The following is a 17,877-nucleotide window of genomic DNA, read 5'->3' as shown; positions in this document are numbered from 1 at the left end:
TATATATATGTATTAATATTATTTTATAAAATATATTTTAATTATAAATTTAAAGCAAAAAAAATTATTTTCAACTAATTTAAAAAGAAAAAAACAAATTCTTAATCATTAATAGTAGATGCAACTAATGTATACATATATAAAATTTAAATATATGAATCTTTTAAGGAGTTGTATATATTTATGAGATATACAAAAAAATGAACCTTCGATAAAGTATTTACTTTATATTTATGAATAGGATTCTACAAATAAAAAATTAAAATTATATTTTTTTATACATATATTTAAAAAGGGAATCATTTGGTGTGATAATAATTTTATGTATTGTTTTAATAAAAATAACGTCTTTTGTTCAAAATATCTTAAGGATACATATAATTTTTTTATTTTTCTAAAAAATTTATTATATATCATAATTAATTTATAATTTACTATAACTCTTTTAACCGTGTAAAAACACAAACGTTATATAATTCATCAAGCAATATTAATTAAATATACAGTATTAGCTTTTTTATTTATATAATTTAAATATAAGTCAAGTTTTATAATTAAACATCGATTTGAAAATTTCTGTAATTTTCTATTGTTTAATAAATAAACGGAATAGTATTTAGAAAATTAATGATATTTTATTCTAAATTTCATTTCAAAACATAAAAAAAAAAATTGTTATTATATTTTGCTGATCCATATCAGCAATACAATAAAAATTTTATAGTTTACCTTTTATCCTTCTTCAAAAATTCTAATAATCTAGAGATTTATCATAATATTTCTTTTTTTCTTTTAATTCTATTTGCATTTTTAATATTTTCATTTCTCATTATTAAGTAAAAAAAAAAAAAAAGTTTCTAGAATTTCTTTTTCATTTTTCATTTTTTTTTTTTTTTTTATTAAGAGCAGCAATATCTCTTTGTATTTTATTTATTTTTCATATATTCCTTTAGAATCATCATTTATATATACAATCTTCATTGTTGTTTACACGTATAAAAAATAAAGAAGCATATATAAATTATTGGACCAAATTAAAATTTGAAACAAATATTAAATTATATAATTGTAGATATAAAATATTTATAATATTTAAATTATTTATTTTTTGTGTCTTATTTCTACAATTAAGATTTACTTTATAATAATAATTAAAAAAAAAATTCTTTATTTTTAAGTTATATTTCGTATGGATAAATTTATAATCTGTATTTAAGATATGCAGCTGATCGGGATTATTTTAATTTTTTTTTTTTTTGTTCATTAAATAAAATAATAAAAAAAAAGTTTACCAAATAAAACATTTTTAAGATATTCCAATATTTCCTATTATATTTTTTAATTATTTAGGAAGTATTCTGTAACCAAATTAAATAATACAAAAATATAACGTATTTTACTTTTAAATATGTGTACATTTATAAAATTACCATTTCAAATTTTATTGGCAAACGTTTAACTAAAAATAAAATTCTTAATTGTTTATACTAAAAGCAAATAACTCTGAAAGTATATTTTTTTTTAATTTTTTTTTTTTTTTTTTTGCTTGATAATAAAAATAATAAAGAAAAAAATATGAATACATACTTATAGAAAAACTAGAGTTTAAATATAAACCTAATGAATATGTGCAAATAAAAAATAAGTATATAAAAAAGTAACTAATGTAAATTGAACATACGAAAAAAAAAAAATTTACATATATTTTTATATATGTTGATTAAATGAGATAATAATAAAATATTTTTTTTTGAATTAATAATATATAAATAACTCTTCTTTCAACCTTAATAAAAAATTAATAAAACATTAAATTATCAACAATTTTACATCGTAGACAAAAAAAAAAAAAAGAAAAAGAAAAAGAAAAAAGTAACTCAATAAATTAAAATAAATTATATAAAAAATTTTAAAAAATATATTTCAAAGGGAGTAATCTCCATAATTATTTTTAAAAGAAAGTGTACATAAATATCATATTGTACATATATTTAAAAAATAGTTACGTAAATTCTTTACCTAAAGGCGCACAAATTATATTTTTTTAATTAAAAAAAAAAAAAAAAGTAAAAATGCGAAAAAAAACTAATAAAACTAAAAAAAAAAAAAATTAAGTAAAATAAAATAAAATAAATTAAAAATATAATGTAAAAGAAAAAAAAGAAAATAGTAAATTTTACATTAAAAAAAAAAAATTTTCTATACATTGTTTTTATATTTTAATGAAAGTTTTTTATTTTAAATAATTTAATAACAGAGAAGTTTGAAACTATTATATTTATAAGCACCTTTTTCTTTTTTAAGTTTGTGTATTATTTGCTTGATTTATTAAAAAAAAATAAATAAATAAAAGTTATTTTTTATGAAAATCTTTTTACTTTATTATTAATATAAATGAATAAAAGTTAATATATAAATAATTGAATGAATAAATTAAGAAATAAAATAAAGTATAATATATAAATAAGTAAATATTATGTATATATATATATATATATATATATATATATATTATATATATATTTATTTTATATACTTTTTTAAATAGGAAAATAGATACACATATGTTTATTTAAAAAGAAATATTGCTTTTTCTTTTATTTTTTTAAGGTTTTTATTTTTTTGAGTTATTTTTAAAAATTATTATTTGCTTTCAAGGATTATTTTTATATAATACCTTTTCATTTCACTTCGAATCATTCTAGTAACAGATTTTATCCAGCTATGTTATTTATTTCTTATTTATTTCATTTTTTTTAAAGAATTTATTGAGCTAACACATTATTTTGTAGAAATTTGAATAAAAATATATTCTTATTTTAATATTGTTATAATATAATTTTATTTTTTTATTTTTAATGTTATATCAGTGTAAGTTTTTTATTCATTATTATAAATCTTTTTTTTTCTATATATATTTGTGCTTATCCCTACATTATAAAGATAAATAAATATATTTATAAATTTTCTTTTTTTTTCTTTTGTGAATTAATAAAAAAAAATAAACTTTTTTTTTTTTCTATTTTTTTAATTATCGTTAACCATGAGTTACTATATAACTATTATGAAAATTAAAATATAAATATAATTTTTTTTTTTTATAAATTTTCTTTACATTTGTGAATTATTAGTGGGTGATAAATTATTCTTTTTTTTTTTTTCTTTGTTAAAAAAAAAAAATTAAGATAAAAATTAAAGCAGTTCAAAATTACGAAAGAAGTTACAAAAATACCAGAATGGAAGAAAAGAATCATTCAGAAAAAAGAAATAAAACGAATGGATCATTGTGTTTTGTAAAGATGCTAGTCAATAATTTAGTTGCTGGTTCTGTGATAGGTAAAAATGGTTCTATAATTACAAGTATAGAAAATAAAACAGGTTGCAATTTAAAGTTATCACCTACTAATTCTTATTTTCCTAATACACAAGAAAGAGTATTGGTATTATGTGGAAAACAAGAGCAAATAAATAGTGCTCTTTTAATAATTTTAGATAAAATTAGACAAATAACATCTAATCATTTCCATGATAAGCAAAATCCAAATACAACACCAAAGTATACATGTAGAATAGTTGTACCAAAGTCAGCAGTAAGTGCAATAATTGGTAAGGGAGGACAGCAAATCAAGCAATTACAAGATTCTACTGGATCAAAAATTCAAATATCAAGCCGCGAAGATGGTTTAAATGAAAGAATAATTACTATAATTGGGACATTTGAATCTATTAGTGATACGGCTTTGAAAGTTGCAAACTCTATACAAAGTGATCCTAATTTAAAAGATTTATTAAATGTTATTTATAATAAAGAATCAAATTATAATTCACGTGCGTTAACTCATAGCTTTATTAATCAATTACATTTAAATGGATATGTTATACCACAACAATATGGAGTTTTTCAGCATGATCAATATATGGATGTAAGTATGATGAATTCTCTAATGAGACATAGTCGTGATTTATTTAATTTACCATGTGAAATATCTATACAAATTCCTGACGAATTCATTGGATCTGTTATAGGAAAAAATGGCTCTAGACTTACAAACATTATGAATAGTACAGGTGCACAAATAAGAATAAGTAGAAAAGGGGAGCTAATACCTGGAACTACTGATAGAAAAGTCAGAATAATGGGAACAGTTGCAGCTGTACATGCAGCGCATGTTTTGCTATTACAACGATTAGAATCTGTTTATATGCAAATCAGAACCATGCAAGTGAAATGCGATGCATGATAATTCTATTTCATTTTATTTTTTTTTAATAGATAAATATATATTAACATGCATATGAAGAAACATTTATATGTTTTTAATTTTATTTGATATGAAAAAATATATTTCTATTTATGCATTTTAAAAAGCATTAATGTTTCATTTTATATGACCCTAATATATCTTTTTACTTAATTGTGAACATGTTTTATATATCATTAATCTTTATTTTATAAAATAATTATTTAATATTTTATTTAATATAAACTTTATGCTTTATTTATTATTATTTTTATATTTATATTTAATATAATATTAATTTTATGTTTAAATAAACAATAACCTCATCTTTTATTTAATAATAAATCATATATATATATATATATATATATATATATATATATATATATTTTTAATCTTACAATTTATGCTATTTTATATCCTTTTTACTTTGTATAAGAAAAGACATAAATATAAATTTTATATCAAAGTATTTTTTTTTTTTTTTTTTGTAAAAAATTTAGATAAAAATTTAATATATATATATATATATATATATATATATATATATATATATATATATATATATATATATATATATATCTAAAAAAAATAAAAAACCTTTATTAATTATTATAAAAATATATATAATTTGTTATGAATAAATATATATTCATACTTGATATTTTATAATTTTAGATATATATATATTTCAAAATGTAAGTTAATCGAAAATTAAAAAAAAATATAAATAATTTTACTTAAACTATTTTTAATGATAAATTAGTAAAGTAAATTCAAGCTACATAACAAATTGCTAAGAAAAAAATCATAAAATTATGTGTTATTTTGTTTCCATCTTAATTCAATTATATAAATGTAAATTTTTTTTATTTTTTCTATTTACAATTTATATAAATATATTTTCTTTCTCCATTTATTATTTTCCTTGATAGAAATTTTTTCTATTTTAAAATATCAATAATTTATTTTAAAAAAATTAAAATATACTTCATCAAAATAGTTATTTACGAAATTATGACTAATATAAAATTGATGAGAAACAAAAATAAAGAGAAAAAAATTAACTCAAAAATATAAATTAACATTATTTGAACTTTCGTATTTCTTAATAAAAAGATATATATAAATGAAAAAGAAAATATATATATATATATATATATAACAAAAATTTTTTATAATTGATAAAAAAAAACCATTTCAGACAATACTATTAAAAGTAAAAATAAAAAAAAAAAAATTTTTTTTTCTATTAAATGAATATTTTATTATTTAAATGTAAGATATACTTGAATTATTTTTTCAAATAACCAAAAGTAAATATTTAAATTTGAAAAAAGTAAAAAAAAGGTAAAAAGAAAAAAAAAAGGAAAAATAGAAAAAGTGAGATATAAAATATATAGATATATTTTTTTTAATATAATAAATGTAGATTAATAATAAGATATTTTTATTGGCATTTTTCCATTTTCTATCACTTTAAATATATTCTATATTGGAATTATTTTTATTCAAATAGCAAAGCCCTCTCATAAAAAATATTTCTTTTAAATCATGTAAGAAGAGTATAATTCTTTTTATGTTATCTATCTATCTTTATATATATATATATATATATATATATATATATACATTTTTATTTGTGTATAATATACTTTTAATTTTATAATACTGAATTATTATTTCAAATTCTTATTATTTTAGAATTGATTTAACATTATTTTTATTCTTCTATTTTTATATACACTACATATATTTTACATATCAAATAGTATACTGAATTTATAAATTTTGCTTTAGTGATTTTTTTCCTGTCCTTAAAATAATTTGATTTTTCTTTTATTTTTATATTTCTCTCATATATTTATATTATTTTTAATGTATTTATATTATTCTTAAATTTTTTTTTATATTTTTACTATTTATAACTTTTTTTATGCTTTTGTGATTGTCTATACTTAATTGTACAAGTGAAAATTGTAATCCTATTAAAAATATTAAATGAAATTTATGAAAAAATTCTCAAAAAAGAAAATAAAAATAAAAATAAAAATTACATTTAATATAAAAAGAGGACATTTCCCATAAAAGTGATTCTTAACCTTGTATCTTATTATGTATGAATTAAAAGTTTAATCATGCATAAAATGCACATTTAAATAACTATTTTTTTTTAAATAATTTTTTAATTAAAAGAAAAAAAAAAATTAATGTTGTTTTTGTTTTCCTTTTTTTATTTTATTATTATTTATTTTTTTTTAATATATCATATTAAAATTTCAAAAATTGTATAATTTATAGATTTTAATTTGTTTTTATTTTCATAAATATATATATATATATTATATATTTTAATTTGTGCTTTATCTTATTTATATATTTAATAATTATGATAATTATAATTTTTTTTTATATGCATATTATTATTTTTAGTTTACTGATTTTTTTTCATTTTTACAAATCAAAGTGAATTTATGAAAATTTTATTTTAATATTTTCTTTAAAGTAAAAAGAGAATAAGTTACGTATTATGTACATTAAATTGAATCATAGTTTATGTAAAAAATATTTAGATGCAAAAGAAATAAATAAATTAGGAAACAGAAAGGGATAAAGAAAAAGAAAAAAAGAAAAAGGAGAGAAAAGGAAAGAGAAAGAGAAAGATAAAGAAAAAAAGAAAAAGGAGAGAAAAGGAAAGAGAAAGAGAAAGATAAAGATAAAGGAAAAGAAAAAGAAAAAGAAAAGAGAAAAAAAGAAAAAAAAAGAAAAAAGAGAAATAAAGAGAAATAAAGAGAAATAAAGAGAAAGAATATAAATTAGAAGAAAAATATGCTTGTAATTTTAAAAATATAAAAATAATAAAAATAAAATAAAATAATCATAGAGTGTAAATAATACTTTTTTATTCAATTTTTCACCTTTAAAAATGGATATAAAAAATATGAGAAATGAATTTATTTTAGAAGAGGAAAATAATGTATTTGAAGACTACAAATCTTATATGAGTGAAAGTAATGATTTAAGTATAGAAAATAGAGACAAAAGTTCTATGTGTTCTGACAAAAATATGAATGATGAAGAAAACGATGACGATAGTGATGATGATGATAATAGTATAAAAAAAAAAAATTTAATAAATTTGAATAACAAAAAGGAGGAAAAAAAAGAAAGTAAAGATGAATTAAAGCGGGAAATAAAAAAAAGTAAAAGAAGTCAATCATTGAGCAACGAATCAGAAAATTTAACAAATAAAAATTTTTCAATAAAAGAAAAAATGAAAGAAGATCCTTGTTTTGTACCAAAAGAATCAAGATACTTCTTGCATGATAACAGATTTGAAAATAATGATAAAAATAGAAAAAATTCTAATGAGAAAAGAAAAGGCTATAAAATTAATTACGAGGAAGAAAAAAAGTGGAAACATGATTTATTTTATGATTATAAATATGATAATTATTATGGAAGAGAAAGAAATGATAGATCAAAAAGTCATACATATAATAAATACTACCGATCAAAGCATAAAGATGAAAAAAATAAGTATTCCTCTTATAAAAATAATAAAGAACATTATTACCATGAGAAAAATCGTCATAAAAATGATAAAGCGAATTATCATAAATATTATAATGATAAAAATAGGTATCAAAGTAAAAGAAGTAATAAAGTAAATAACTCTACTAATAAGAATTTGAGAAATTACTTAGATAAAGAAAATGAAAAATATGTAAATGAAAAAATGAGTTTATTTGAAAAAAAAAATTATAATAGAGAAAATTTATCAAAAAAAAGTAAAAATAAAAATAATGAATTAAATGGAAATGAAAAATTAAATGAAAGTATTAAGAAAAATGAAAAGTATGAGATAATAAGAGATGATAAGCTAAAAAATGAAAAATTAAGCAAAAGCATAAATACAAGTGAAGAACCGAGTAAAAATAAGAATTTTGATAAAAATGGAGAATTAAATAAAGATAAGTATCTTAATAAAAAAAATTATTTAAAAGAAAAAAGATTAAATCATAAAAATAATTATAATAATGAAAAAATTAAAAATATATCCTATAAATTAAAAAATTGTTACAATTATTCAATAAATAATAGGGATATCTCAAATAATTATCAGGGGGCACGTTACATTTATGTAAAGGATAGAAATTATATAAATAAAACAACAACAAAAATCTATAATAAAAAAAGTAATTTACATGAAGATAATTATAATAAAAACTCTTATCAATATAAAAATTTTAATCTGCAAAATATGAAAATGAGTAATTTACAAAACAAAAATAAAGAAAATACAAAAATTATTAAAGAAAAATTATATAATGAAGACAATATTGATAAGAAAAATGAACTAAATAAGAATTTTAACAAATCCAATAATTCATTAATAAAAAATGAAAAAAGTTATTTTAAATATAGTTCTTTAAGAAAATATGGTAACAATAATTACAAAAATAATTTAAAAAAACAAAATGAAAAATATCAAAATATTAAATTAAATACTAAAAATGTTAATTATAATCATTATTTAGAAGAAATAGAAAATGATAATGCTATATATAGCACATATGATGAAAATAATAAAAACAATGATAAGCATATGAATGGTAAAAATTTAATAAGCAAAAGAAAAAATTACAAAAACGTAGAAAATAAAGAACACATTAAAATTAATAATTTAAAAAATAATACTATATATAATACTAGATATGACATGTACACAAAAAAAAATAAAGAAAAAAATGAAAACACCAATAACTCAGTTGATAATGAAAATGAAAAAAGTATAAAAAAATATTATAATAAAAATTATAATAAAAATGGAAAAAAAATAGGGGATAAATATATTCATAATAATATGCATATAAAAAACGATTATTATAAAGAAAAATATGAAAATTTAAAAAATGAAGTAGATAATAATATCATTAATACTGATAATAATGATAGTAACAGTAATAATAATAATAATATTGAAAATAATAATAATGATATAAAAAATGATGTTGATAAAGAATATAACGATTGTAACAATAATAATAATTTAAAGGATAAAATGAATAAAGAAAATAATGAACATTTTATCAATGATAAGTTGAACGAGATGAACTATAATGATAAAAATAAAATCAATAATTTTTTTAAGAATAATTCTTTTCAAAAAAAAAAAAATCGTACTCACTTGAATGAACCTAATATTGATTGCAATAATATAAATAAAAAGAGTGAAGCAAATCATGTGTTTTCTAAGCATTACGTTAATAAGGGTACTCATGCAAATTTAAAAAGAAAGAAAAAAGAAGAGACATTAAATGATTCAACAAAAAATATATATGAATATCAAAATAATAGTGTGAACACTAAAAATTGTAACGATAATATAGGAAATATACAAATATATCAAGAAAATAGTAAAAATATAATTAATGATAAGAATAATTTTAACAATGAAAAACATTGTTGTAATTATTTAAATAATAATAATTATAATACTTACTGCTTTGATAATAGTTATATTGATAATAATTATTATTATAATGACAATATGTACACTAATAATAATACAAATTACATGAATGATAACAACACATTTTTTAATGATAATAATTATGTAAATCATATTAATGACCATTATATAAATAACAACTTTGTAAACAATAGTTATATAAACGATAGAAATTATGTAAATGATCAGAATTATATAAATGACAATAATTATGTAAATGATCAGAATTATGCTAATGAATGTAATTATATAGGAAGTAACTATATTAATGATAATACTGCATATATAAATGATAATTTTGTTAATGATATTAGTTATATTAGTAATAATTATATGAATGCTACCAATAATTATTACTATGATAATATGTTTACTACCTATACGAATGAGAATGATAATTATTACTATAACGATAATAAATACAACAAACAGCAACAATTATAATAAATAGTATAATCTAAAGGAAGTAATTATAAATATTATTATACATATTATAAATGTTATAATAATTAATATATTTACCATATATACTTTTTAAAAATAATTAAATTACGAAAATCATAGAATATATTTTTGAATTAGATAAAATTGAAAAAAAAAATATATATTTTTGTTAAATATTGTATATATTTATAACTTTTGTAATCTTTTTTTTTTTTTTTTGTTCAAAAATTATTTTCCTTAAAAGTATGTATATATACATATATGTAAATTTATTTCATTCTATTCCAATTTTTTTTTTTTTTTATATACTTTGTGATTGATTGTATTTAAAAAAAAGAAAAATATAAATTTATTATTTGAACAGAAATTCTTATATATATAATAACACTGATTCATTTATTTTTTCAAAAATTTAATAAATTTTATTTTAACTTATGAAGCATTTATGTGTAAATAATTTTTTTTGTGCATAATATTTTAAATTTAGAAATAATAAAATTTAAAATGTACAAAATTTTTGAAGTTCATTCTGATTTTTTTCTTTATTTTTATAATTACGAAAGTTTTTTTTTTTCTTAACATTAATATAATCAAAAAGATATTAACATATATCAAAATATTTTTTATTAAAATATTATGTATATTTTTTATCTCAATAAGATAAAATTAAGTTCATTGCACAATTTTTCTTTTAAATTTTTAAAAGTGAATTGACACTGGATTCTATAAATATAAGTTTAATTTTATCTGTTTTTACTCAAAGAGAAGAAAATTATATATATGTTATCTTTATTTAAATATTCAAACTAGAATCTATTACTTTAATTATAAAAATACATATTTTTTTTGTAACAATTTCTAATGTAACTTTTTTTATTATTATAATTTTTTTAATCTCTCTAATGAAAATGTTCTCTTATAGGCCGAATCAGGTATGCTCAGGAAGTCAAACTTTCTAAAATTTTTTCGTTTTAAATAAAATAACTATTAAAAAAAAATATATATATATATATATATATATATATATATATATATAGGCATATTTTTATTTTAATTCTTTTTCTTACGAGTAATATTGACAACAAACTTAGAAAAGTAAGAAAATTAAGTACATATAAAGCAAATTTTAGATAAAAATGGGAATAATACAACTGTAAAAAAAAAAAAAAAATATAAAATAGAATAAATAAAATGAAATAAAATAATATGATATAAAATATAGTACCTTTAAAAATCCAAGCATTAAAAATAATAAAAAAGAAAAATATGATAATGGTATAACAAAATAGTCAGGATTTATATGAGAATATAAACAAAAAATAATTTTTTTTTGTATTTCTTTTTTTTTAATCACATTTCGAATATTTTTCCCATTAGATAAGGTATTAAATGATACAGAAACAAATATTATAACAAAAGACATTGCCAAATTTTTTATACTTGTTTCATATAAAAGAACTAAATTTGTTATGATAAAATAAAAAAGATTTTTAATTAATTCTATTATTATTTTTACTTGATTATTGATATTCTTAGAGAAACTATTCGATGGATACATTAAATATATATGAAAAAGAAAATATATTAAAGTTAAAACAAAAATATAAATGTTGAAGCCATTATTAGTTATAATTATATAAGAAGAAAAAACTACATTTAGTAATATGCTTGAACTACCAATCGCATTAATAAAGAGTAATAATTGTACTGTTATACATAATAATAAAAAATTGTTCATATTAGCTGAGATAAGTAAAAATACTATAGAAGAAAACAACAATGAACCATAAAATTTAATTATTGTATTTATAACAAAAAAATAATTAAAAATTAAAATTAAAAAAAAAGGAATATAATTAATGAAAGAGAATTTGATATTATTATTAATTAACTGCATATTATTCCATATATTACCCCTAAATCTGTTTTCAGTATCATTAAAATAATTATTAAAAAAATTAAAACAATTTTTGATATTACTTATCCAAAATTCTTTCTTATCACAAAGAATATATATTAATATATAGCTTAATATTATAAATAATAGAACATAAATAATAATACATTTGAAAACTTCATATTTGTTTTTAAATTCGCTACTAATTTTATTTCCTCTTTTTATTACGTATCTACTATTAATATACACATAAATAAATAAAAAGGAAAGAAAAAAGCTGATATTTATGATATTAAAATATATAGATAAAAAATAAAGTGTAATAGACAGAAATATCTTTTTTAAAAGAATCAAATTAATACTCCAATATAATAATCCAATAGATATTACATTTATATAATTTATATTACTAGAAAATAAGATGGGGTTATATAATATTAGCAAAGAAGAACAAATATTTACAAAGAAGTTATGATACTCAAATTTTTTTCGTAATAATTGTAAATTATATATTATACCTAAAGAAAAAAAAAAGAATTCGGAAATAGATAAAAATGCTATTAAAAAAAATTTCTTTTTATAAATTTTATATTTCGGTTGTTCCTTATTAATTTGATTATTGCTTATTTTTATGCTATCATTATTTACACTTAATGAATTAGTAACCTTTTTTTTTTTTTTTTCTTTTTCTTTTTCATTTAAATCAAAAATATCAATATTATTATCCATATATTTTTTTTGCTTTTCTTTATTTTCAGATTGATTTTTTTCTCTATTTGTATTGAGATGTTCATCCCTTGATATGTTAAAATCCTTTTCAATTATAGCGTTTTCTTTTTTATCTAAATTGAATTTTCTGAGTATGTTTATATATGCATAGAATAAAGGATGATAATTTGAAATATTACTTTTACTTTTATAAAAATTATCAAAATTATGTTCATCATTTAAGTAATTGTTAATTTCATCTGTTCTATATATATATATATTTTTAATTAACATGGGAAGAAAAATAATAAATATAAGAAAGAATAAATATATACAATATTCATACTTTTTTTTTTTTTTAATTCTTGTAGAATATTTCTCTTCATCTATTTCATAATTTTTATTTTTTAATTTTTTGTATGAATAAAAAGATTTATATAAAATAACATCTTGATTAATATATTCAGAATTGTTAATGATATACAATAAATTCGAATAGTTTTTTTTTCCTTTTTTTTTAGTAACTAATTTTTTATCTACTTTAGATACATAAGAATATATAATATTATATGTACTAAAGCATATTGTAAAATTATTTTCAAATAACAGTGAAAATATTTTATGTTTACTTAAATAATAATAAAAAAGATATAATTTATATTGATAATAAAAAAAAAGTTTATCTACAAAATTTTTTGATTCTTCAAATAAATTTTCTAACGTAATTTTCGGAATCCATTTTGCATTTAATAAAATTTTAAGAATATTTTTCTTATTATATTTATCTCCCATTATTTTCCTCTGACTTTTTTTTTTTAATATACAAAATGGTAAATGATCTAAATTAATAAATGGTTCGCTAAAAGGATAGTCATGAAAAATGAAAAATGAATAAACTACACTTTCTTTTATTACATAATATTTATTATAAAATGATAAAAAATTTTGATAAAAATATTCCTTTTCATATTCATCAGAATGCAATATTTTATTTATTAATTCTCTTTGGATTTTTGAAAGATGACTTATGAAATCCTTATATAAAATTTCAAAAAATACATTAGTAAAAAATTCATTATTTTCTTTATTTTCATAATTATCTCTTATACTTTCGTTAGTATTATTAAAAATATTTTGTTCATTTATAAATCCACTTTTAAAAATTTCAAAAATTTCCATGAAATAATTTATATCACCTAAAAATGATGAAACATTTTCAAAAATATGCTGAAAATTAAAAAATTCAAATATATCATAAAACGGGCATAACTCATCCTTATATTGATAATATTTGTTTAATTCTTCATATATACAAGAATCTCCCTCATCTTGTGAATATATTATCATGTTATTTTTTTTAAAATTTTTCAAATGATTTATAAAATTGTTTAAAAAAAAAGTTTCATTTAAAAAATATGATTCACTAAAAGTTTCATTTAAGCACAGATATTTATGCCTAATTATATCAGAACTAAAATGATCATTTTCATTATCATTGTTATTTTCATTTAAAGTTATATACACATTTACATCATCTATTATTTTTGATTCTTTTAATTTTTTTATTTCTTTTTGTATTCTTTTGTTAAAAATCTCATTTTTTTCTTTTTTTTTCTCTTCTTCAGAAGTTTTATAAGATTGCTTCCCTATATTTCTCAGCATCTTGTTTTATTTTATTTTATTATTTTTTTTTTTTTGAATAAACATCAATGATTTCTAGAAATATATTTTTGTTTTTTTTTCTTAGCGATATGCATAAAATATAAAACATATATAAATTTCATAAAAAGATATTAATATATTTGTAATTTTGCATATTTTTCTTAAAAAATTAATTAAAAATTACATTTAAAAATTATTTTGTTTAAAAAAATTCTCTTGAGTTCCATTAATTTTTTTTATAAATATATTGAAAAAACAAAATTATAAAATAACATTTTTTTTTCTTTTTTTGGTTGTTCTTTCTTAGTCAAATCAGTCTTACATTTAATAATTTCAACGTAAATTAATAGATAAAAAAAAAAAAAAAATTGGATATCAAAAATTGCCATTGAAAATTGCGAAAGATATATAAACAAAAAAACAAAAAAAAAAAAAAATTATATGATATATTATATTTTCTTATAAACAAAAAATTTAAATATAAAAGAATAAATTTTATGAAGTTGTAATAATGGCAAAAACATATAAAATAATTAACATACTATATAAATATAAAATACTTAATTGCAAAAAAAAAGCCACCTAAAGATAATTCAAAATTATTATTGAAAATTAGAAAAATATTTGATTATAATATAAATTTAGTATAAAGGGATTAAAATATAAAGATATAAAAATTTAAAAAAAAAAAAAAGTTTACATAAAAAAATTCTTTTTATTTATTTATGAATGAAAAAAATTACAAAATTCTAATCTTTTTATTTATTTTTTCTAAATATCTTTGTCAAAATATTCTAAACTCATACTTCTATAAGAAAATATGACAATTGATATGACAAACATTATAAGAAGAATTGCTATTAAAATTGAAATGACTACTGTTTTCAAAGATTTTTTTCTCAAAAAGTGATAACAATAAATTGAAAAAAATAAAAAAAAGTGTATAAGATAGCTAAATAGTAAATATAGCAACTTTAAAAAATAAATCAAGATAAATAGAAAAATAGTATTACAATTTAGTAAGTTATTTTTGCCTAAATTATATTTCATTTCTATGTTATTATTATTTTCATCTAAATTTAAATCATCAATATTCATAGGTCTTGTATAAGATCGATTTTTTAAATAATTACAAAAACTTGTATCGTTATTATTAGTGTTATGATATAGAACATCACATTTATTATTATTTGTATTCATTTCATTTTCATAAACTTTCTTTAAATTGTATTTTTCTTCATTCTCTTCATTAATGCTAATACCTTTATTTATTTTATCTTTCTTTTTTAAATCAAAAATGTTATTTAATTTTTCATCATCTTTGAAAATGTATTTTTTACCTATGCTCTCAATGATGTTTTCGTTTTCGTATTCATTCTCGTATATATTATTTTCATTCTTATTTTCACTTTCTTCATAATTTAGGATATTGTTAATAGAATTTTTTTTTTTGCAATTATCACTATGAATTAGAGAGCGTTTAGAATCACTGATATTTTTAATATTCTTTCTATTATTTAAATCATAGCAATTATCATCTACTTTATTATTATTTTTATCTATTAATTGATCATCGAATGAAATATAATTATTATTTATGCCTATGTTGAAATTTTTAGGTGTATATATATTAGACTTTAATTCATTATTAATCTCAAGAAAGGAGTTTCCTAATTTATCCAATTGAGAACAGTAATTCTCTTTCATATCATTTTTATAATTTTCTGGATTAATATCATTAAGAAAATGGTTTTTTTCTATATCTCTGTTATTATTATATTTTGCTATATAACTGGATTTTGATAAATTATGCATATTTTCATCATAATAATAATCTTTCGTTTGATTTTTTGTGTAATTTACATAGTCATATAAAGTAGAATAATCATTTGTTCCATGTGATATGGCACTCATATGTAATTGTGTACTTTTTAAATTGTTTGAAGTTAAGCTCAAGCTATCTAAATTAGTGCTTTTTTTTTTAGGATTACTTAATTTATTACTCGCATATTTCTCTTTAATTAAATCGTTATCAAAATTCTCTCTACTAACTTTTTTTAAAACATCTTTACCTCTGGGATAACAAAAAGAATCTACTGAATTGTATTTTAAAATATCATCATAAAATTTATCTCCCTTGCTTAATTTTTCCTTATCTTCTCCATTTACTAGAATTGTATTTTTTAGTGGAGAAAATTTTTTTATATAATTTTTTAAATCACTTAGATCTCCATATTCCTTTCCCGTTTCATTATCATAAAAACTTGTGTTATATTTTTTTCTATTATAAAAATTATTATTTAAAGATTTTTCATGTAATAATCTTTCTTTTATTATATTATCCATTGAATTACTATAAAATCCATTTCTCTCTTTTTCTAAGCCTTGATTCCTCTTATGTTTATTAATTTTTGTATTTTTAATTTTCTCCAACTTTTCTGTTACATTAAGAAATGTTTCAAACAAATTTTTTTTATCTTGTGAATATTTCTTTTTCTCTTCATCTTCTTCTAACTGATTGATACTCCCTAAAGATTTTCTATAATTATTTGATATATAATTTTCAGATAAAAATTTTCCATAATTATGATTGCTTTTTAAATTATCATATTTATCATTGATTGATTTTAAATTATGTAATTTGTATTTATCATAATTATCACTGAGTGGAGAAAACTGTTCATTATGATAATTGTCATTGTTATTAATAATTTTTTTGCAGTATTCTAAATTTTCATTTGCTCTATTTCCATTTTTTTTTCTTTCATAATTAAATATTTTAAAGTTATTTTTATTCAAATTATTAAAATCTCTATTACTTAAAAGTGAATCATTGTAGCTATCTATTATGTTCTTATCAAAAGTATCATCATAGGAATATAAACTCTCATTATCATTATCGTTAATTAACAATTTATTGTAATTTAATGAATTGTATTTATTCTTTATATCCTCACAAGTATGGCGCTTTTCATAAATATTACTATAAGGCATTCCATAATAATCATTATTTTTGTATTTATATCTCAATTTCTCTATTTCTTTTTGAGATAATTTCTTGAACAAATTTCTAGAATCTTTTAGAGATTTCAAGTGTTTTTCTTGAGTATCATCATTATTGTTTAACACAGATAAATTTTGATCACTATAATAATGATTCAGTGAGTTGTCTTTTAATTTTTTTTTAACTTCATAACTATAATTGTTGAATAATTCATTATTTCTTATTTTTTTACTTTCACTTTTATTTTTTGTATCATATGTCATCTTATTTTTTATATTTTTTTCATCATAATAATCATCTTCAACATACAGTTTTTTATTTTCAATAACGTCAGTAAAATTTTTATAAACCATTATATAATGAAATTCATTTTTAATTTTTTTTTTAGTATTACTTTTTTATTTAA

The 17,877-nt window shown here is 17.0% G+C and overlaps 4 protein-coding genes across 4 annotated transcripts; 2 read left to right on the top strand and 2 right to left on the bottom strand.

Moving 5' to 3' along the window:
* Positions 1-3,236: 3,236 nt before the first annotated feature.
* On the top strand, positions 3,237-4,241 carry PRELSG_1335800 (RNA-binding protein Nova-1, putative; the record flags this gene model as incomplete). The annotated part of the gene is made up of 1 exon (XM_028678888.1): positions 3,237-4,241. The coding sequence occupies one exon, from the start codon at positions 3,237-3,239 to the stop codon at positions 4,239-4,241; it is 1,005 nt and encodes a 334-aa protein (XP_028535990.1).
* A 2,926-nt stretch (positions 4,242-7,167) lies between these two features.
* On the top strand, positions 7,168-10,200 carry PRELSG_1335700 (conserved Plasmodium protein, unknown function; the record flags this gene model as incomplete). The annotated part of the gene is made up of 1 exon (XM_028678887.1): positions 7,168-10,200. The coding sequence occupies one exon, from the start codon at positions 7,168-7,170 to the stop codon at positions 10,198-10,200; it is 3,033 nt and encodes a 1,010-aa protein (XP_028535989.1).
* Positions 10,201-11,079: 879 nt separating this feature from the next.
* On the bottom strand, positions 11,080-14,467 carry PRELSG_1335600 (conserved Plasmodium membrane protein, unknown function; the record flags this gene model as incomplete). Its single annotated transcript, XM_028678886.1, has 3 exons — positions 11,080-11,184; positions 11,268-11,351; positions 11,426-14,467. 3 exons carry the CDS (start codon positions 14,465-14,467, stop codon positions 11,080-11,082), a joined length of 3,231 nt encoding a protein of 1,076 aa, XP_028535988.1.
* A 771-nt stretch (positions 14,468-15,238) lies between these two features.
* PRELSG_1335500 (conserved Plasmodium protein, unknown function) lies at positions 15,239-17,824 on the bottom strand (the record flags this gene model as incomplete). The annotated part of the gene is made up of 1 exon (XM_028678885.1): positions 15,239-17,824. One exon carries the CDS (start codon positions 17,822-17,824, stop codon positions 15,239-15,241), a length of 2,586 nt encoding a protein of 861 aa, XP_028535987.1.
* Between the last annotated feature and the right edge of the window lie 53 nt (positions 17,825-17,877).

Source organism: Plasmodium relictum (assembly GCF_900005765.1).
Source record: "Plasmodium relictum strain SGS1 genome assembly, chromosome: 13".
NCBI classification, from domain to species: Eukaryota; Apicomplexa; class Aconoidasida; order Haemosporida; family Plasmodiidae; genus Plasmodium; species Plasmodium relictum.
Note: the sequence above shows the minus strand (reverse complement) of the source record. Positions and strands in the feature narration are given on the sequence as shown.